The sequence below is a fragment of the Gasterosteus aculeatus genome, chromosome 10, assembly GCF_964276395.1.
Source record: "Gasterosteus aculeatus chromosome 10, fGasAcu3.hap1.1, whole genome shotgun sequence".
Taxonomy (NCBI): domain Eukaryota; kingdom Metazoa; phylum Chordata; class Actinopteri; order Perciformes; family Gasterosteidae; genus Gasterosteus; species Gasterosteus aculeatus.
The window spans coordinates 7,081,953-7,104,700 of NC_135697.1; the positions used below are offsets into that span (position 1 = coordinate 7,081,953).

Consider the following 22,748-nt stretch of genomic DNA (forward strand, 5'->3'; position numbering starts at 1 on the left):
CCAGCCCCCCCCCCCCATTCCATGTTACGAAAGGCTTCGGATATTTCTCATCATATATTTGAGATATTTCAATGTAGAGAAAAAATTCAACCTTCATCTCTCGTTGTTTTTACTCAAAATAAAAACACAACATACACACTAAATAAACTGGAAACAAAGTGATCATTCAACTCGTGCAAGGGAAGTGAGATGATCAATAAGCCATTCGGCAACAACCATATAAATATATCACTGTGATGGGAATCCCTATGCAAGCAGCTAATTAGGACGGGACCGCTGTAATACTTATGTCTGATCCATGTGATGGATTCAGTTTTAAAAGGGGAATCCTCATCGTAATGGGCGACGAGAGAGAACAAAATCAATGATTCAAAAGCAACTAACTATTTAATTCACGGCGGGGCTCGGGGCGCCGTGATAAAGCTGCCCAGATGGGCGACTTTAACTGTACTTTCCAGCAAGTTGATCGATTGGACTTCCGCGGCAGGGCGAGTGTAAGTGGTGGGGAGTGACGTTCGATAGCGTCGCGGTGCTTCACAAGGTACGAGTGTTTCAAACTTAATAGCCTAAGCGTTGTTTCTTTATTAGATGGCTCTTCACTGCTGCCTATTAATGTTTAATTGTCCTGTTGGGGAGTAGCTTCAATGGTGGATTGTGCTGACCGTTTAAAAACAGTACTAGTAGTGTGTGTGTGTGTGTGTGTGTGTTGTTTTAGTTTGTATTGTGTTGCATGAAAGCTTCTCTCACACCACTTACATGTGTATTTCTTTCCACTTATGTCTAATCTGGCTATCAAGCCACAGTATGTGACGGAAAAGGAAAGATTGGCGAGTTGGAGTTGTTTGTGCACCAATTTGACAACCCACTGGAGGCGTACCATTCTAAAAACAAAATGCACCATTAAGTTAAAGTAAAAGGAATCTCATGGGATTCTTCCAGAAACGGCATTTAGCACACGCCTTCAATATTCAGTGTAGGAATGACATCTTAGAATAACCAAGTCAATCATTCCAACATGCAGACCAGACTGATGTGAATGGGAACATGTATGGCGGCATATATTATGTGGTCTGATAAAGATGTCAGACCGTATTAACTATGTATGTATATGGGATTTGCATGTGGGAACTCAACCCAAACCTCGTTAATACAGGAATCACACTGGCGCGGTCAAAGCACTGGCATGCTGGTATGCACGCGGGCGCGCACACGCACGCACGCACGCAGGCGCACGCACAGACCTACCTTGCATGGGGGACGTCGATGCTGGAGGAGACCACTTTGCGTTTCTGCTCCAGCAGGGACACCGACCGGGTGTCGGAGGCCTCCGGGCTGAGGGAGAAGCCGTCCACCATGTGGCTCTCTGGGGCTCCGTTGCAGGAGCTCTGCTGGAGAGGGGTGCACAGAAGATGGAGTCAGTGCTTGGGTGGAGAACCATGTTGACAGGTGGGTAACCAACTGCTGATGCAGGAATACACGGGGGTGTTGTGGGTGATGAGGAGAGCACAGAAACAAGCGTTCGTTTGTAAAGGCTGCAGCCCGTTAAAATGACCCACTAATGAGGTAGTACAACATGGTTATAGAACTCTGGGGGCTTTTCAAAAAACAAATTGGGTCAAAAAACTGCTTAGTGGTCAAGGATGTTTTCTTTACTTCCTGGCATAGTTTTGGGGTTTCAAACTGAAAACCACAAGTTACTGTTGGCAGCATGACAGCGCTATTTTGGTGATATACGTGGGGGTGGGGTGGGGCGGAGGAGGGGTGTAGTAGTCGGGCGAACGAGTAGTAGCGGTAACCAAACGGAACAACAGCGCTGCATACCGGCAGCACAAAACAAGCCGATACAACAACAAAAAAACACACGAGCCTCACACCTGTCAGGAGGAGGAACCGTCACAAGCGCTCTACGCGTTCTCTGTCGTCACCTTACTCAGATGACTCGCACGGATTGATGACCAGCCAGGGTTGCTTTTGAATTAAACTAAACACGCCCGCTGGTAAGCAAGGATTGCGCATGTGTGACGTTTTAAAAACAACGGCAGCGCCTCCGCGATCGACCTAGTGGTCCCCTCTAATCTAGACCCTTATCTCAAAGCACCGCAACACAATTAGGGCTGACAGTGGAAAGAACAACGGCACCGTCGTCAATCACACACACACACACACACCACACCACAAGAACAATGTATTTGGAATTAATGAAATGAGTATCGCTCATGATAGAGGCTGGTCGTGCAAACGCTCCGCGGTGTGAAACCCCCTCTGTGAAATCACAGACTTGAGTTAGAACAACAAGATGAATTACACAGCGGCTCGGGGAAGATCAGGGGTTTGTGTGCAACGAGGGGACTGCGCGGGGAAAAAACAACAGCAATTTTATCCTTTCACCGAGCGCATGAATGATGGCCTTTCACAGGGCCAGGATATTGTGACGCATAACAAATCGGTTGTGAAATGTGAGCTGCACATGTCAAAGCTGGTGCATGCGTGTGTGTGTGTGTGTGTATCTAATAAATAGCCAGTGTCCCTCATTCCTCCACCCTTTATCGCTCATTGCTCCCACTCACACAGAAACTCATAACCGACTTGCTTTGGGCCGTTTGACAAGCGCTAAAAAGCATCTAGAGCCTTAATGGGTCAAAGGTCATGATGAGGAGCGCTGACACAGTACAGTGAATCCCGTGGACCGAATGTGTCTCTTTGCACACATTCTTTGTTGCTTGGAAGTATTTTGTTGTATTGGCACATCTAATGCATCGAGTCAGGACGTTACACTGCAGCTGAAATATTAGATTTACCCTTTTTACATAACATGTGACTCATTCTTTTTTTTTACTTACATGGCAGCTGTTGTCATCTATTGTAAACTTGCTGACAGCTGTTTACAATTGGTGTCATGGATCCCCAAAAGTACATTAAACGCATGTACAACAAGGTTATTACATACGAATGAACCATATCATGTATTTTACTACTGTAACATTTATCTAAAGCGTATAACAGAATATATTCTAAAAGGAACTCAAGGAACCTTTATACCGTATGAAACTAACTACAGGCCACGTGATCACTTGATACAGATCAATTGTGTTGAAACTGCAACAGCAAATCACAAATAGATATCTTCATTTGATACCAAATGGTTTAGGGGAATAGAGGAAGTGAACCGCAGTGTCTGCCGCCGTGTTGAAGTCGTTTTTTCCCCCAATGAGAGACACAAATACTTTTGAAGGACCATGGGACTAAATGTGTGACCGTTTCATCGGTTCATCTCGTCCAGGTCGCCTTGCTTCATGCTGCTGCTCAGTCGACCAACAAGGACAGCCGACGCCTGCCTGGACCCCTCCTGCCCCCCCACCCACCCACCCCCCCCTCAGAACAAAGACTCACTCAGCTCCCGTCAACAGGCTTGCTTCATTGACTCCCACGTCGGCCCGCAAACGGCAAACGAAGGACAACAAAAGAAGCGGCAAAACCAAAACAAGTCAACGCCTCCTTGCTGGCGGCGAGGGATCTGCCCGCTCAACGCACACTCGCACAGACCAACAAGTGGCATTCTGCCCCCCCCCACTCACCCCCACCTTTCAGAACATTGGGCATTTGTTTGCCGCACTTGGCAATGTGCCATGCATGCAGATTCTTTGCAGCACAACACCCGTTGCCATCGTGTGGGTAGCCCGCTTTATTGTATACAGCTGCTGCTCAAACGGGGCGGCGTGCCCTCACAAACAACACCCCCCCCCCCCAGTTAGCTCTTAACTCATCCAACAAACACATACACATGTGGGAGCAAGCACATCCATGCAGGGGGAAAACACAAGCCAGAGCCACGTGTACACACACACACACACACACACACACACACACACACACACACGCGTGCACAAGTCACCCCTCCTCCCCAATTTATGGCTTGTTTTCGACCTCAGCGGCGCTTGAGTGCTGGAAGCGACTTGACCGAGTGAAAAATAAAACAATGGTCCTAAGTTTGAAACGCATGTCCCACCACAGTTCTCCACGCAGGGCCGTCTCTTTTCTAAGGTTCTACACGCCAGTTTTTTTAAAGATTTATTTACAACTTAAGCTTTTCTGAGGAGATGAACTCCCTCCCTCTCTTGAATTTACATAAAGGTAATTCATGTGGTAAAGGTAAAATGTGAGCGGTCCAGCGGTTTGTGTGGTGACAAACAGCAGCCCAACATTTCTGTTTTGGTTGCTAAAATAAGACTTAAGAGAAAAGCCAGTAAGTTACTTCGACAATAGAAATGTAAAGCAAAGCACACGTCAGCGCAAATATGGCCACAAAACTACAGAAAATAGATTTGAAATCAGCAGACGAGCCATCGAAGGAGTAAACAAGCCGTTATTTGGTCACATGCATTCCTCCGTCACTCCCTCACTGTGAAAAGGACAACACACACACACACACACACACACACACACACACACAGAGACACTTCCCGTAAACCAAAAAACTATGTTTTTATCCAAGAGATGGATTTGCACAATGCATGCACACAATCTACATCTGAGGTTGGAGATGAAGCCAATTAGGTCACGCTAATTGGGCCCATATCAGGATTACACGTTTGGACATCCTCGTAAACGTCCCATTCTGCCTCAAACGTCACATCTATATTCAGGAGTTGCTAAACAATTACAGCCTCGTCGTGCAGAATGACTTCGCATGACGCCATATAATATTCAACAGGGCAACAAGCTGCAGCATTATCCATCTATGAAAATGTCCAAAACATGATACATCATTACAGTGCATTCGTGCAATTAATGATCCACTGAATTGTCTGCATTTGGACACGACATGTATATAAAGCCGCGCGCCGGGTCTCCACGCCAGTCCGAAAGGCTGCAGTCAGAGCGTTTGTTTTCCTCACCCTACCCTCCCACCGGCCCACATAAACATTGCGCAGGGCGCTACCGGGGCCTTTGTCTTAAATATAAATATAAATATATATATATATATATATATATATATATATATATATATATATCATCATGTCGCCAAATGTTACGACTGTCGATGCAATATGCAAACGCATGTGCAATATGTCTACGGTGAGCTGCTTTAGTCCCCGCCGGTTGGATGTTACATTGAGGAGCAGCAGCAGCATAAGGGTGGTGTTGGTGGTGGAACCGTTAAATCCGCTCCATACAAGAAGTGGTTAAACGCTGCAAAACAACGAGAGAAAAAAAAGCAGCGAAGCGCTGCCTGCCGGTCGGGACGCTCTCTCTCCACGCGCACGCGCGGCCACACGCACCTTCAAGCTGGACTTAAGCGGTCCTTTGGCTGCGGTGTGGTTGATCCCCGCGGCGATCTCCTCCTCGGAGAACTCCTTCAGGCTCCCGTCCTGCATGAGCACGGTGTAGACGCTGTGGCGGGCGCCGGCGTGCACGTCTCTGTTCTCCTGCTTGACAGCCTGCACCACTCCGGTCACCGGGGCGCCGTCCCCCGTCGGACTCGGCGCGTAAACGCGGCTGCCGAGGATCGACCGCTTCACCAAACGCCTCGTGTGCATTGTTTAAAAAGAAAAAGAAAAAACGAAAAAAAGTGTGTCTCACTAAACTCGAGAGCCGCGAGAAAAAAAAAACCAAACACGCTGTATTTAAACCCTCAAGTGTCGAATTCGAACCGGCAAAACAACGTCGAGAAAAACACGAGCCCGCAGCGCTCCGCCGGTAGAAGGTTAGAAGGCGGCAACATACTCGGGGGGGGGAGACGCTCCGAACGGCGGCCTACAATGAGCCGAACACGAGAGCACCGAAAACCCGAAGGAGCACTTTGGATTAGAGGAGAGAAGAAAAACAACGACAACACGGACGCGACTCGTTTTGCCGCTAAAAAAAATCCTCCACATATAACCGGCTACCAATCCTCATCCGCTCGACATGTTTGTTTTCCCAACTGCTCCCTGCGAGCTCGGAGGGCGGCGGGAAGACGCGGACCGGCGCCCTCGTCCCGGAATCGAAGTGACTTTTGCACACGACCGGAGGACGTCGCGGCTCAGTCGCGAGCTGGCGACCGGGGCGTCGAATAGCGGCGGCAGACGCGTCGAATGGTCTCGCTTCGCCGGTTCCGTGCGCGTCGTCGTGCCGCCGCACGAGCCGAAACCGGTCGAAAAACACGACCCTAGCGTGACTCCGGTCCGGCTACTGGGCGCTCCGGTCCGTGCTTTTCCCCGACCGAGCGGAGCCTCTACCGGCGGAATGCTGCCTGTAAACATGTGCGGTCCAGCGGCCAGGGCGGGCTGTGATTGGTCGGGGCAGCACACGCCTCCACAAGCCTCCACCGCTCCGCCCTCTCCTCCCACAGAAGGTAACGCGGGCCGGGGAGGATGCTACACTCAAAACAATGACGCAAGGATGGAGAGGGGACGAGGAGGGAGGGTGCACGGCAGAAGGGAAGAAGGAGAGAAAAGGGAATTGAGGCTACGGAAAATAAGTTTTTATGCCATAACCTAGTTGTTAAAGGCATGTCGCCTACTTTCCAGGTGCCATGGGAGTTCTGAATTACTATGATCTGTTTCTAAAATTAAAGTAATTAACTACACCGGTCTCGTTTTTGTGAATGTAATCAAAAGGGTTATTTGAATCATTTTATTTTTGAAATGCTGTTATTACTTGATTGTTATGTATGGTAATAGCCAACCCACATTTGAATCAGCCCCTGTAGATCATTCAGTTGATGATGCAATGAAGGAAAGTGCATCATGTTCAAACTAAATATAGCTGAGGTATGCAAATATGTATCAAATTCAAATATATAAAGGTGAGGCCAGCTTTGCCAGAAACACTGTGATACCGTTATTTGATGAGCCAGCAGTCAAAAATGTATTTTTACCGTAACAGTACTCACAGACACGCTCATGTAGTTATACTCTGTACTAAATAAAAAAGGTCTATATCTCCCAATATCATTCGAGTTGTTGCTCTCTGAGTAAGAAAGATGTAGCTGATGAATATCTCCCTTTTGATTGTAAAGTACGCAGTGGTGTGATAAATCAAGTTCAGCACTGGTCGCGATCATCGCCCTGCATGGCAGAGAGAATGCACCGATGTATCTTATCACAGGCACAAAAAGCCTCATTGACGCCAACCCACATGACGCCAACCCGCGTGGTCTTTTTTAAAATATCATACAAAGCATACACTCTTTCTAGATGACATCATCCCCAGTGAAAAGAAATACACAAAGACAAAATATATTATATATATATTTTAATAGAACAATTCATGTGATAAAATATTTACATGCAGAGAATGGAAACGGGAAAGATTGGTGACAGATGTGGCCATAGCTTCAAAAACAGGCTTTGTCCTGTGATCAAAGGCCTGTGTCACCATGCGGTCGTCTGCTGGTTGCACGGGGAACAAATGGTCCCATCGTGGGAGTAGCAAAGCTAAAGGAGAGGCAGCAGCGGAGCATCTCCGAACCTCCCACATTCCCACGTGTGGCTGTTTCTATGACCAAGACAGACAACAGAATAGCTAATTGTTGTGTGTTTGGTAAAAATTCAGCATTAACAGCTAATTTGATTGGATCATTTCCTCTAAGGTCATTGACAGCATTCTTTAAAACCCATTATATCTAAACAATGGAACCAAAGATGTTACCCGGCCGCATCATTTGGTAGCATCAGTGTAACATCATATTTCTTTAATAGGTTTTGTTCATTAAATACTTGAATACTGGATTGTAGCATTGTTGGGCGCATGTCTAATGAAATATAGACGAAGGCTGGAGATGCTCTGATATTGGATGTGATTAGAACGGTTGAAGCACATCTTTCTGCAAAGAGGAGAGATACTGTAGCAGTGAAATACATATTTACAGCAAAACGCATTGACCCTGTTGAATTTGAAAACAAACATCAAACAGTATTGACACAGTAAAAAACAAAGTACCACACTCCATTTGTCTTAAAATACACGTACCAAAACATTGTACCATATTTCTGACATTTCATTGGTTACTACTTCTCAGGGTTCAAAAGGCTATTTGACAACTTTGAGTAATAATAAGATTTCTTTTAAAACCATTGGACGGTTTTCCTTAAAACAATGCAGACATCAGTGCTCTTAGCAGATACATTTTAAAATGATACCACTCTGGACATTGTACAAATAAGTAAAAGCTTACATAAACCTTCCAGCGAGTAGCAGTTGATTAAGAATAGTGCTCCTATACAAGCCGTAGTTGGCATGTCGTCAGTACAAGCTACAAACACAGATATGGTTTTCTCATAGTGCTACAAGTAAGTTAAAAAGCATAACATATTTAAATTGTGCAGGGCTATAGCGGGATTGTGACAAAGCTTTTGTGAAGCTGTATGTAAATGCAGTACCGTGATATTAAACCTTGTGCTTAAAAATCATCCGGGACACCAGCTGAGGGCTGCATACGGTACCAAGAGTCGGCTCGAAAGACCACGAAACCCCCAAAGTACACTTTGCCTTGTTTGTTTGCTATGTCCTATCATCACATTTTAACACATCATTTGTGTAGAATCCTGTGCAAAATGAAAAAAAAGAAAATATTTTCACATATGTTTTTTTTTTTAACAATGAATTCTTAAAAAAAAGTTAAAATCATTGGAAAGTGTACCTTTTTCTCTGTCCTTTACACACAAACACTTTATTCTCTAAATAAAATGTCTAGAAACTTCCAGAGAAGCCTATTTAATTGTCTCTCCCAAAGATACATTTACACAACAACATACATCCTTAAATAAATACAAAATTCACCAAATAAATTGCCATGGTCCATAGAATGTATAAAAATGCTTACAAAATGTATTGTGAGACCGCGTTGCTCCGCTTAGCTCTCGATTGCAGTGAAATGTATGTAGCAGACAAAAGGTTTTCCATTCTATTTCTAACAAATAGTCTCCACTACCTATTCGGTCACAGATGAGACTTTCTGCTCTCTGTGACGGTGCACAGTGACGGTGCTGCTGAACCTCGCGCCGAATAGCAGGAAACGCACCATCTGACACTTCAATACGACGTGACACTGAGTCAGCTAGAGAAGCTAGAACCACACTAGCAGCTGCAGAAGAGGCATACAAATAATCACCTTCATAAGTACAGTAAGTGCATGAATTTCATCATTATATGGCACAGAATTATTTTTTTATATCGCAGGCACTGATTGTGTTCTCAGCTAACCATTTGCTGCAAGTTGGTTCTGATTTGATATTTATATTATTTGGATTTCTTTTATCGAGTGATGTTAAAAGTCTCCAGGACTGTTGTCAAAAAGGGAAAAGAGGATTTTAATGATGATCCAAAGTGCAATCATTCATATGATTAATGCCCACTGACTGAGGGACTACCGTCCAGCTTCTGTCAGGGCTACCGGTACCAATGATATTCGCCTGATAAATTAAAAGTCCAGATATGACAAACCGTACCCACGCTGTAAAGCGGACACGTTGATGATGGATGCCGCGGCGAGCCGTTCTCTGGCCAGCTTCCTGTCAGGTTCACGGCACTGCAGAGAAGTCAGCGAGGAGGCGTCTCCCACAGCTCCACAGGTGAAGACAACGGAGGGGGGCGGAGGAATTTAGAGGCGGGACGTTTCCCGGCCCAGGCCCAACTCCCCGACGCACTCGTAGTCGTGCTCTGCCTTGGCGGCGTCCGACCCTTCTGCCCCCGGACCGTCCCAGTGGTCATCGTCCGGGCTTCCGGCCTTCGGGATGCGGATGGTTTCGTAGCCGGGGTCTGCGCGGTCCGACGCGGGGTCTCCCCCCTGCCGGGACTCGTCGTCGGGCTGGCCGTAGATGTCTCGGACGGTGGCGTAGAGGTCACTGGAGGATGAGGCCGGGACGAGGCCTTTGAGCTCTGCGATGCTGCTGTAGTCGTGCTCGTTGTCCTCCTCGTTCTCGGCAACGTCACCGTTGGTTTTGCGGACCATAGAGTACACTGCTGACTGAGGAGCAGAGGAGAAACACGGGACTTTCCCTTCATTTCTACACTGACAGAGTAAAGCGCTGCTGTCCCGAGGGAGAGAGGAGCCGGTAGTTTGAGAAATAAGGGAGTTTAACACACACTTACCTCATTGTCTGACAGAATGTGGTTGTCGAACCCCAGCGCAGGAGACAGAGGGGAGTGTAACTGGAGGAGGAAAGAACAAAAAGGTGGATTTAGATATGGTTCATAGTGGGAGAAAAGACTGAGGGCAAAATCAGATGTTGAAAACTATGAAGCGGAGGCTTACTCTTAAAAGCGGCTGCATTTGAGGGATTATCCCACATTTGTATTTGGTGGCAAGTTCCAGTTATAAAAAGGAATTTATAGAGTTTAAACGGTTTGTCGTACTATAAAAAGCATAAAGTTCTGACACTAAAAATTAATGTTGCAACAAAGTGGATCCAAACAATGTTGAGGGAATGTGACTGAGAAACAGTTGCAGTTCTCCTTGATCTTTATCATCAAAACCGGTGGGCAAACCATTGACACTTTTTCAAAAACACGACCAGCGCCGGAGAATCTCTTTGAGAAACCTTGAACTTGGTGAACGATTAATAAAGCGAACTTCTAAACTATTTCCAGAGAAACAAGCTCCACATGTGCCGCTTCTGCTGTGATACACGTGAAGCTAATGGCGAATATCACCCCCCATTCATTAAGGAAATTACTGGTAAAAGTCAATATTCAGTGACAGAGTGTGTGATGTTTGTCCACTTTGCTCTGTGGTCGATGAGGGAGCCATTTATCAACCGACAACAACGCAGCAAACAGCTCGGGAGTCTAACGAGAACCTCAATACCGACGAAATAACTCCAGGACTTTTGTTACACACCTTTCGAAGACAAAATCCTTTTTTTTTTGTGACTCAGTGAAAGGAACAAATTCTGATTGGCCGAGTGTCCTCGGTCAGATCCACCAAGGTTAATGCTAACGTGCTTGAGAGGAAAGCAAAGCTGTCCACCAGGCAGAGCACTAGGCGGTTGTCATGGGCGCTCGCTTACACAAGCTGAAGGTAGAACACAGAGATCATCCGTCGAAGCGTTCGCTTCAGCCATGTGTCGCAGTATCTTCTTGCGCGCACGTTTCTCTGCCATTTTTTTCAAAAAGCCTGAATGAATACTATTGCTTCATGTTCATGTGTATGGGTGCGTGGATGTGTGGTTTGTTGTCACACATACATTGAGCCATCTGATTGATTCATATTTTGACGTGTGTGTTTATTTGAAATAAAAGAGGATCAGGCGAATGTGTGTATGTGTAAGTATGAAGACACAATGACACACAGGACACGCGAGAATGACAGTAAGCTGATTACAGCGGCCTCAGAAGATGTACGACACGGGTGTCAATCATGTTGACGCACACGTTGACACACATGTACAAATTAGAAAGAGTACATCAACAAAGATTATCTCACATTCGCGTTTGGCTCGTTCAACAGCAACTCCCATTATGACCTACAGCACACCAACACACACCTGTTACATCCTCGAAATCCTCTATCCAACAATAGCGTTTCCCTTTAGCGACAAGGACTTCAATGCTGCAGACTGTGGCAGTTTACCTGGACCGCGTCCCTGCAGCCCAGCGACTGGGTCAAATGAATTTCCTGCACCTCACATGGAAAGCCCCCAGGCGACACGCATACACGCACGCTGCTGCAAAACAAGTGTGAACGCGGGATCACAAAGGCTGTAAATGAAAGATCACAAGTCAGTGTGTGTGTGTGTGTGTGTGTGGGTTCGTTTCTGCAGCAAATGTTGGCTCATGTGAGGGAAAATGTGCGTTTATGAGACAGCCCGCCTCTGTGTGCATGAGCAGCACTCACGGAGCTGCTACCCGAGGGGATTCCTCTCAGACATTTACATGCAAGGCACCCTGGCCTTTCCTGGTGTGTGTCTGTGTGTGTGACAGAGACAGAGCGGGAGTATCTATGGCCCATGTGATCAATCATGAAGCCAGACTGTCATAGTTATAGTGGCCAGCTGGCGCTCACTAGTCTCAGACACAAGTACACGACACACACACACACACACACAAACACATGCATCTATTAATACATTTTTTATACATATGCGACAGCTCACTACGTCAGATCACAGATTCGGCACAGATCAGATGATCCGATTGAGCAGCAGATATTCCAAATATCTCAAGAGACAGTTCTGGTTTACTGCAATTCATTTTTATCAGTTGTGGTAAGTCAAACGGAATAAAGAAAGTAGAACCGGTTGTAAACAATTCATCAAGCAGATAATCCAAGCCTCTTTATCTGAAGAAATGAAAGCACCATCTGAACTGTTGCTGCTAAATCCTCGTTGCACAACGACGGCCCGGGACAGCAGGTCAAAGTTGAAGTAGGAGGCCAGTGCGTAGACTTTGAGGCTGGCAGTTAAGTGAGGCTCCACATACCGATAAACAAATCCAACTTAAACTGAAGGAATAGACAGGGGATTTATAAAAATCATCAAGATTCATGCTCTGCGCGCCATTGCTGCCTACAGCAAACTGTACAGCGCTCCATCCGATGATCATGGAGGTACTTCAGTCCAAAAAACAAAAAGGGGGGGTGACTGGTAGAGCAACCCTCACGGCCCCCGCCGCTACACGAACCATAATAATGACCCTTCCATTGAGGGGAGAGGGAACGCAACCCAGCGGGAGCAGGAGAAGAATACGAGCAGATCTTATGACGGGAAGAGAATCTGCCACATGCAGCTTAGTGGCAGATTGACAGAGAGGGTGTGTTGGTGTGGAGGGCTCCGTTCATGACGCCTCTGTGTGCCGCTGGGTTCCTTTTTCTCCTTCTTCTTGCTTTCTTGCTCTATCTCACTGCCTCCCGACTCAATGTCTCTCTCACCCTCCATGCCTGGGGGGGGACATTCAGGTCTTCTCGCATGCAGTTTTAGCAGATGATCATTGTGCCGATGGCAAATCTCGGCGTTTTTTTTGTCTTGCTAAAATGATCTTTAACATGCGTAAAAAGGAACATGATGACTACATTACTATTACCGTCTGACCTTTTTCTCAAGAATGAGTTGGTCAGATGGCAGCATTGAAAAGAACAGTATCGTCAATCTAAATCCCTTATTTGGTCCTGTAAATGTCACACACACACACGCAGCGTTCTCACCTCTCCATTGTGCAGCCCAGCCTCAGCCAGCTGTGTGTGTGTGTTCATCACTCCTGGCTGGTTGTCGTTTTCATCCAGAACCTTCTCTGGTACCGGCGGAGGGAGGTCCTCCTCTGGTTCGTCCACAGGTTCGCCGGAGAGAACGCCGGCGTTCTCCGAGCGCCTTCTGGCCTCCATGTCGGCGCTGTGGCGACTCTTCTTATTCAGGTCGACGGAGGCGTACTCCACCCCGGCGCACAGGGGCCCCCGCTCAGGGGTGCAGGGGCTGAGGTGTCCGTTGAGAAGGGCGGCGGGGTGGTGGGGAGGTTCATCGGGGCTCAGCTCGATGGTACCGTTGGGGAGGCCGAGCTGAGCGGGGGGGTCTTTGAGCTCCTTGACCGTGTCGTACAGGGAGTCCTCCACGCTGACGTCACGGGACGCCGCGGCGATCTCCTTCACCACCTTGATGACACACACACACGCACTGGCTCCTTAACATTCTCGTACACCAAAAACAAGGTTAGTGCTCCTCTTTTATTGAACTGTAAAAAGAATAAATACATCAACATCTCACGGAAAAAATATTAATTAGTTAATACATTGAAATTTAGCTTCATCGATCAAGCAAACAAACTGCCAACTAATCACTACTCCTGAGCTCAGGGAAAGTAAAACCACGATTGTTGCTAAGGTGACTTTAAACATCAACCTCATAGGTGCTGTCCCCCGAGGCTTGGGGTCCGTCCCCAATCAGGCCGTTGTTGGGGGGAATGCTCGGGAGCTCGCGGTCCTGGGGACACTTGGAGGACCGGAGCTCTGATTGGCTGGAGAGCATGTCCTCTGACGGCTGGGGACTGGTGTCCTGTGTGTCGGTGAGGACTGGTAGAGCAGAGGGGGGGGAAGAACAGACAGAAGAAATCTAAGAAAGTCTCTTTAACACTGCAGAATAGATTAATTACTATTTAGTTTTCTGTTACTCGTTAAAATAGATGACAAACTAGACTAGTAGGATATGACATGCTCGGTTAGAGCTATCTCTCTCGGCTTACTTGTACCGCTGGTTAGAGGACCGTTATGAGAGCTGCTGATGGCCACGTCCGTTGCTAGACTGTCTGCTGATTGGCTGACCGTCTCTGATACCTGCACAACAAAAAGAGGAGATGTTCATCAGATCAACTCTGACATAACATGCAGTGATAAGAGGTTATTTTGATTATTTCTCTGAGGAACCAAAATACACTTTTACACTTTCGTGTATTCAGAAGTTATCAGGATTTTGGGGAACTGTCATGTCATGATGAGCCACTTCCTTGTTTTTTTATCCGAGTTTTTCTTAGATTTCACAATCACATTGCTGAGTACTTTCAGTTCATTATAACTATGCTAATGCTTAATTATTAGTGGAGTATTTTTACCCACCAACAAAAGACATCTAGAGTGAGCTAACGTTATCTAGAGCAAAGAAACCGATCTGCCTGATGAAGACATAATACTGCTGATTCACATTGTACTCTACAGTAATTGAAGAAGCGGCCCAAAAAAGATTGCATTATTACAGAGTCACTTCAATTTTGTTTGTTTTCAAGAGATATTGAAACCCATTCAGGAACATAAGCACAGTAAAACTTAGGGTAAATTGACTGGCAATAGAAGTGAAAATGCCAGAGAAAATAAAACGGTGGTTGTCCACAGGGACATTTCTGTATTTTACTTTCCCTTCCTCTATGAAAAAAGGGCAAAGGCACAGAACACTGTGGGGAATAACCGGCATGGATCCAGTGGTGCTGAACGACAACAACATATTTCTTACGTTTGAACCATTGAAACACGTTAAGGGCTGTTTTACTGCTACGTCTCAAGTCAGAAGCTAAATCGGCTTCGCCAGCAACCTAAAAAGAAACCACATGGATCCTCGCTATTAGTGCTGGGCACGATCAAATCGATTCATCAACACACACTTTAGAGATAAACCGCCTCGTATCCGAAGTAACAGATCTCGCTCCATCACTCCCTGCTAAGAGAGGGAAGAACACTGCAGAAAACATGTAAACTACTGCATCAAGTCAGGATTCTCTTTGTTCAGGTTTGTTGTTTTCTTTCTGTGCAAGCAGGAGGTTGAGTTTTAGAAGCTCCACATCTCCCCCTAGCGGCCGATTACTCTCATAACTACTGGGGTCCATGATGTCATCTTTTAACTATTTTGTGACATAAGTGTTTCCAGTCAATCTTTCTTTTCTTATTTTGTTACGCATCCAGATCCTGATCAGGGGCCACATGATCGAGTGCATTTTAAACTCACATAATTTCCGATTCCCGAAGCATTTTGCAAACTTAATGGGGATCCAAAATGCTTCTGTAAGGGATCAGGACTGAGACTCGGGCGCAGAGTAACAAAACAACAAAATAACTTCTTTCCAAGCTCAGGATCTTTACTGCCAAAATGTCAACTCTGCAAAACGGACCAAAATGTAGCACGAGCACAAGAGGCAGACAGAAATGGTCTCGCAATAAAAAAAGACCATAAAACAAACACTGGGAACAGTGGCTTGAAAGGTCCAACTCGGGGTGGGACAATAGATAACCTGACATGGATGAATGGATGAATGGGTGATTCAATACAGGCGGGGTGATTGTAACCTGAACTCAGCTGTGGAGGGAAAAGGGGCTTTCGACTAAACAAAGACAGGAAGTGGTTAAGAGAATAAAACAGGAAGTTATTCTTTTCCGTCTCTTCGAGTCGCCACAGCTTCACACTGTCATTGCGGCGTTTATTGATGAGTCTAGATCAATGCTGTATGACATTCAAACAATTAGGCAACATATTTTAACCTCTGAGGGAATAAAAGGGAACAAGCGCCTTCACAAAGGGAAGACAGTCAGACAGGATTTGTGGGTGAGCAAGGAGAGCAGATTCCCCTCGTTCGCAAAGACAAAGAACCCCGTTTAACAGGCCGCCAGGAGGTCCGTCATCTAAATGGGTTAGAGGGAAGATGGCTATCAGACACAAAACGGCCCTGAGGAATCTGAATGTGCACACGGTAGCATGTAAGGCAACGCACGCACACACAGCCCCAGAGGGAGTGACAGCGAGAGTAAGTGGATGTCACTTAGCCTGTGAAAGCCAGTCATTTGTCACACCGACACGTTGCTTGGTCACTGGAGCGTCCGCATCGTGGGAGTTGGTAATAACCATAACACCACGTTCCAGAGGACATGGTGTCACTATGAGCAGTGCACGCAGAGAAAGGTCAACGGGGAACTAAAATATCTACCTTTCGTTGACTAATGCAAAAGAAATGCAATACTGTAATGACATGATGTGAAAGTGGCAGTCAGTGGACTGTCCCACGTGTGCCCACTTCCTCGTCATGGAGAAACAATCCCACCAACAACTGGAGGCTGTCTATCAGCTGAGTGTAGGGAGGCTTTGCTTTTTGTGTTTTTGTTAATGCGTGTGTGTTCGTCATGGGATATACATGTGTTATTTGGGCGGGCAGCCGATGTGGGAGCTCTATCTCATCTCGCATTTGAAGCCAAAACTGATATTGAACGCCGACCTAATTAACAAAAAAAAAAAAACGGGGCAGGTTTGTCTGCATACGTGTGCGAGACTGTGTAGGTTTAGCAAACGTGTGTGTGTTATTGTTGAGTTGAGTGTTCACACATATGCAATAAAATTTCTGTTAAAATGACTAAAAACACACGGACGTTCCCCTCAAACCAAAATACAATCAAAAACCAAAGAAGCAAAGCTTTAAACATAACCACCGTTCTAGAAAGTGAATCCTCAGGGACGGCCCTCTAAAAACATCCTCTAAAATACTATTTCCTTTCAAGGATTAACTTCAGGGCGAGAAATAGTCCGATGGCATTGGCAGTCTTTATGCTAAGCTAAGCTGCTGCTCAGTGCAGAGCTGCATGTAGCTCGTTGAGACCGAGAACCTGCATATTTATCAAGACGTAAAACAATTTCTTTAACATCTACAGTTCACACATACTATTGCAGGCTAAGAGCTGAATTGAAACTCACTCCGTTCATGAGGTTCTCATGGTCTCCTACAGGATGTCCATTGACGGCCTTCTTCTGCCTGGAGACGAATAGGAATGGAGAGATGAGAGGTTTGAATGGTGGAAAACTAGAAAATATAGATAACACCAGGCGGCCCTTATATTGTAGTATTTATCAGCGTTATAGTTAAAATCTTGAATCTAAAAGAAAATGAAGCTATTTTTTTGGACTAAATGTAATTTGCCTAGAGAGTTGGTATCACAGGGTGTCTAATGGATTCTTCTTCTACTTCAAGCAATGTTGACCCTGATGGATGAAATGGCTCTGTGTGTTTTCCCTTGGTCGTATTAGAGATGGTGCTCACCCCTGGCAGCTGGCGCACAGCAGCAGCAGCACAGAGACCAGCAGCAGGGCGGTGAGGGTGCTGAGGGCGATGACCAGGACCACTTGCCCGCCGCCCGGCCACAACGCCACGCCGGCAGCAGCTCCCGCCCCGGACCCGACGACACCGGCCTCGGACCCCCACCACACTCCTCTCAGCACCGGAGCCATGGCGCATCACACTGTGGGGGCAGAGGACATCGGACAGGTACCGCCTGAGGAAACGCGGGGAAGATAATGGCCGACACATTCAGGACATTGTTGTTCCAGTTATTTGAAAAATGTATGATCAATTATTTCCTCTTTAGAGAGAGCTTTCAGCAAATGAATCGGGAGGAAAATCCTCATTATATTTTGTGAGAATAAATATGTAGTGGACCAACTCTACGTGATTATTGCTGGTTGAGCACAGCAAACAATTTACTGAACAACATAATCAAGCAAACTGCACCTAACAAACTGCACGCAGTGAGCCGGCATGGCCAGCAGGCGGCAGCACGGAGCAGGGCCGCACGCTGCAGTGCGGTGTGCTGCAGTGTGTGGCCCTCACACCAGAGCCTCCGCGACCACCGGCATTCTGGGCTCTGCGCACGCAGCATATACGCGAGCTCGGCGGAGGCGAGAGGCACCGATGCGGAGTCTTAGGGAAAACTCTGCAAACAAACCGACGTGTGGTGGACAATGTTGAGCATGATGATCGGAGAGAGAGAGACAGTGAGAGGAAGTCAGCGTCCACCTATCTGGCCTCGATCGCATGGCCTTCTCCTTTCAACCAGCAGACAACCAGGGCCGGGAGACGGTGACAAGTCATGACAACCTCTCTTTTCAGGGCGTGTGCGTGAGTCAAAACCCCGTCTGGAGCGATGAGAATATTGTGTGCGCGTGTGCGCGTATGTAAAACATGTGTATTTATTGCCTGGGGTGAAAAACTCCATTGTGTTCCTCTGCTTATGCTAATGCGACTGCGGGAGTTGTGAAAGCCTCCTCGGATTCTTGCAGCGAGTTTCGTGGCGAATCAGAAGGTGCCGCAGGTAAGCCGCATTGTAAACTTGTTCCTCAGAAGGACACAGAGGAATTCCTGTTTTTAATACGCCGCGGCTCGTGTTGCTGAGGAGCGTGAGTGGCTGACGGCAGGCAAACACAAGCTCACCTTGACACCTCGGATGATTAGTCAGGACGGACGCGCCTGGGAGAGAGAAGATAAAGATGAAAAGCGGGGGGATTACTGCTTAGGTGGAGGCCCAATTTTATCCTCAGCTGGTGGTGGTGTGTGTGTGTGTGTGTGTGTGTGTGTGTGTGTTTTTGATGCATAAATGTGGGAGAGCGGTGAGGGACTTGTGAGCATGTTTGTGGTTTTTAATACTCATATCAGTTACATATTGGACAATAGGCTACCAGCGAGCTCTCAGACTCACACACACACACACACACACACACACACACACACACACACACACACACACACACACACACACACACACACACACAGACATACACACACTGACATGTATTGACTCTGGTGTCCATGAAACTGAGAGGATAATAACCATGACTTCATCTCTGAAGTGTACCATGTAACACACGGTATTGACGGTGTTCTTCACACTGTTAAACATGGACACGCGTATACAGTACACGCGCCCTCCGCAAGCTGCCGTGTCCTCTGTATCTTCACCGCTACACCGGGTACGTACGTTCAGGCCGATTAGTACACTTTGACCCTGACCCCCCCCCATGTTGAGTCCACAGTTTGGTAAGAATGTCGTCAGGTTGCTAATCGCTGACTAACTGATGGTTTCCTGGTCCCAGAGGCTCGTGTCCAGGTGTCACTATCTGCCACCGTGCTCCGGCTCGCTCGCGGGTCTCCGCTGGCACAGAATAATTGTGCCGCACTGTGTCTCCATGGCAACAATCTCCTCTTCCAATCAGCGCTAAGGAGAAAAACAAGATTTTGAATGCAATGCATTCCGTGGTAGTACGTGTGTTTTTATGTCATCGATTTTATCTCAGCCGGACTTGTACTGGATGTGAAAAAGGTGTTCGTGGAGATGCTGGAGCTGAGGTTGAAAAATACTCAAGGGTGCCCCTTTGTTGTCATGGCGATGGTTCAGTTGTCAACAGGTAACTGTGCCGAGTCTCGGATAGAGACAATCTCCGTGACAACTGAGTAACTTCCTACGCTGACGAAGGCCGAGAGATGTGTCTGAGAACAAGTTGGACCTGGTGTTGAGACGCCTTTGTCAAGATGCCTTTTTAAGGTCACAGTGAACCTTCTGTGTCACCCAATCAAGATGTTGAGACTTGGCAGTAACCACCGAAAAGGGAGCAACTCTTCTCCCTGCATGCGTGAAGGGGTTCTACACCACCGATGTATCTTGCACCTCTACAATGCCACATTTAAAAGAAAAGTCCATCTTAAATCTAATGCCATGAAGAACCAGTAAAGTACAAATACAGATGCAGCTCTGAATCACATTACTGACATATTTCCCTGCTGAGCAGAAGATATGTGTGAAGTAAACCATCCATATTCCCCTCCGAGGACATCCTTAATTCCTTAAAACTTGACAAGCAGCACACATAAACCCCCCGAGTATCTTTTTTTTTTCCACTGTGGAAAACTCCTCTCAGGCCAGCGCCATGTGACGTTACACCCAGCGCCAAGGTCTCCCACTGTGCTCTCTTGTGCCATCTCTCCCTTTTCTCCCGCGCTTTCAGGCTTCGATGAAAGAAAACAGGAGTCTTGGAAGAGAGACAATTGGTGTGGCTGTCTTCTGTTTCATGCCATAGAAAATAAGCGCCTGGAAAAGCCATTTGAAAAAGAATGCGTTTCGGGAATTAAAGGCAGAAATACAAATTCTACCCTCATCCAGCTGTACACACACGCACGCACACACACACACAGCCCAGAGAATAACCACAAGCCCCATCAAGGCATAACCTTCCCCGCAATAAACTACAGCCAAGGAGGCAAGGAATCCAATCTGGGCCTTGCAACTACGGGCAGAAACTCTACCTCACATTGAAGTGTACAAGGGAGGCAGACCCATGTGTGTGTGTGTGACTTTCTTCTGTCGTACAAGCTGTAGCGACAGGCAGCGACAAAATAGAGAATTAACATCCACCGGCACAACGATGCTCGACTTTCCCGGGTTGCCTGAGTGGCTGCGTGATGCGTCTCTCTGCAGGGTCCTCTGGGTGCACACACATATGGGGAAGGTTTACAGCTGGGAGGCTGCGGAGAAATGAGCCCCAGGAAGCTTCTCAGAGGAGAGCCAGAGGCATTTCCACAATAATAAATAATCCAGCTTTGAGGGGAGAAGTCTTCTATAAGCAGTCGTGCTGCTGTGGAGCACTGCTCGAAGCAGCGTTATATAGGAGTTCCAAACTGAAGGAGAATAGTTGCTTCGTCTGCAGGGACTCCTTTTTGTGCCCCATTTTTGGAAAATGAAGCAGGATTGTTACAAAAAGCCTTCTATTGAAAAGCCCTGCTTATGTTCTGGGGGATGAATACATGCATACACACAATGCATATTAAGTATTAATAAATGATACCTAAGGAGGTCTAAGCCGAAACCAACAGCCATTTGCACACTAACAGCAACACTGAACCCTGCAGGGTCTCTGCATTGTTGTTTTCTCCAATAATAGGAAACACTCTGACATTTGGAATAGAACCCATTAAAATAGAATAACAGTTTCTTCACTTTGAATCTCCATACATGAATAAATACATTCAAACTGAATGCACCAAGGACTTTCAGCTCGATCTCCTTTGGTCATCCTGAGAAAAAACATGGATGCGCCAAATGATAAATAACCACACCACTAACCACCTTGTGTCCTGACCAGAGGGCCATTTGGAGGATGGGGGCGGGAGGAATGGGGGAGGGGAGAAGAAGGATAGGGGACTGCTGCCAAGAGAGAGGGGAGGCCGGAAGAAAAAGCGAGAAAGTGGGCGGGGGTGGAGGGGTTGGGGGCTCATCAAGATGTGCAAAAACCATAATGCAACCAAAAGGAAACAGAATGCAGTGGAGAGAGGGGAGGACTCTGAGCGAAGTGCCTAAGGACGCCCAGGAGGGAAAGCACACATAGTGATAGTGACACACATGCGCACACACACAAACACACACACACACGCCCCCCAGGGAGGTTTGATGATGAAATACTGCTACCCACAGGCTGCAGTGCAAGAGGCACCCAGCTTTAAAAGAGACAATGCAATTGAATTCTACAAAAAGACACACACACACACACACACACAGGCAGATATATCTGTTAAATTGAATTGTCGGCATGGGCGCCTGTGCAATGTTAGCAATGTGAGTGTCTGCGGCCTTGAAAACAGGTGCTTCCGATCAGCAGACATCATTTGTGTTGCCACGGCAACGCCGCCCATCCTAAGGGTTAATGGTTTTAGCATGAGGAATTGATCTATCCTCCCTAAATGGGTAAAATTGAAACTGCATAATTCAGCAAGGCTCCTCAATTTCTCCCTCCCTTCCTGCCTCCCTCCCTCACATCCCCTACGTCCCTCGCTCATATTACAGATCCTCCTCCATACACTGCGAGATGCAGTAGCTGTCTCTGCTATCGCAAGCATTCACATCAATCTCCCACTTGGGGACTCGTCATAAACGAAACATGAAGCATGGCAGATAAACGTTTCCCGTCCCAAAGTTTTCCGTGATGGAAACAGATCCGAAGAGATCCAACAGCCATGAGGCCAATAATCTCAATCTTTCATTCTTCATTTTGCACATATTGTAGTAATTTCTTCTTCTTCTTCTTCTTCTTCTTCTTCTCTGGATGCATTCTCTACCACAACAAAGCACACAGGTTGACTCTATGCGCGACCACTTTCTGATAAGGTCTTGTGGTCGCCTGGAGAAATCCGGCAAGAATTCAGCGCCTTTTCCCCCTGAATCCATTCCAGCTGCTAAACCACAGAAACTGCAACATGTGTCTTTAGTCTTCGCTGGGAATGACAGAGCTCTCTTCTCCCGTATTCGTGTCCTGACCTTCCAGGCCTTGTTCACAGAGGCTGTGTGTGCGTGCGCACGTGGGTTTGCCCGTCCCCGAAAGATCTGCCTCTAGTTAATGTCACACGGCCCCATGGGAGAGACACATTTCCTGTCTTCCTCCCCCATATTTTCAGACTGTAAAATCTCCCGCTGCCTGCAGATGTTTTTCCGCGCAGCAACGCCACTGAGCCAGAAACCAGTGTACTTCAAACTGGATGCACACAAAGCTGCA

General features: G+C 46.9%; 2 protein-coding genes across 14 annotated transcripts in view; both read right to left on the reverse strand.

The window, feature by feature from the left end:
* The window catches only part of znf704 (zinc finger protein 704), a 29,062-nt gene extending 22,764 nt beyond the window's left edge, over positions 1 to 6,298 (reverse strand). For 4 of the 8 annotated variants that reach the window (XM_078081393.1, XM_040188986.2, XM_040188984.2 and 1 more), the window contains exons 1-2: positions 5,280 to 6,203; positions 1,246 to 1,388 (exon numbers count right to left, since the gene is read on the reverse strand). In XM_078081393.1, the coding sequence (XP_077937519.1) occupies positions 1,246 to 1,388; positions 5,280 to 5,537 (401 nt within the window). In that variant the 5' untranslated portion in view covers positions 5,538 to 6,203. Of the gene's footprint in view, positions 1 to 1,245; positions 1,389 to 5,279 lie in introns of all 8 variants that reach the window. The other 4 variants (XM_078081395.1, XM_078081394.1, XM_040188985.2 and 1 more) reach the window with 3 other exon arrangements.
* Positions 6,299 to 7,219: 921 nt separating this feature from the next.
* The window catches only part of pag1 (phosphoprotein membrane anchor with glycosphingolipid microdomains 1), a 34,568-nt gene continuing 19,039 nt past the window's right edge, over positions 7,220 to 22,748 (reverse strand). For 3 of the 6 annotated variants that reach the window (XM_040188991.2, XM_040188987.2, XM_040188994.2), the window contains 7 exons: positions 17,476 to 17,707; positions 17,133 to 17,190; positions 14,152 to 14,242; positions 13,812 to 13,981; positions 13,124 to 13,564; positions 10,075 to 10,134; positions 7,220 to 9,949 (listed from right to left, as the gene is read on the reverse strand). In XM_040188991.2, coding sequence (XP_040044925.2) covers positions 9,584 to 9,949; positions 10,075 to 10,134; positions 13,124 to 13,564; positions 13,812 to 13,981; positions 14,152 to 14,242; positions 17,133 to 17,190; positions 17,476 to 17,663 — 1,374 coding nt within the window. In that variant the 5' untranslated portion in view covers positions 17,664 to 17,707 and the 3' untranslated portion in view covers positions 7,220 to 9,583. Of the gene's footprint in view, positions 9,950 to 10,074; positions 10,135 to 13,123; positions 13,565 to 13,811; positions 13,982 to 14,151; positions 14,243 to 17,132; positions 17,191 to 17,475; positions 17,708 to 18,642; positions 18,679 to 22,748 lie in introns of all 6 variants that reach the window. The other 3 variants (XM_040188988.2, XM_040188993.2, XM_040188992.2) reach the window with 3 other exon arrangements.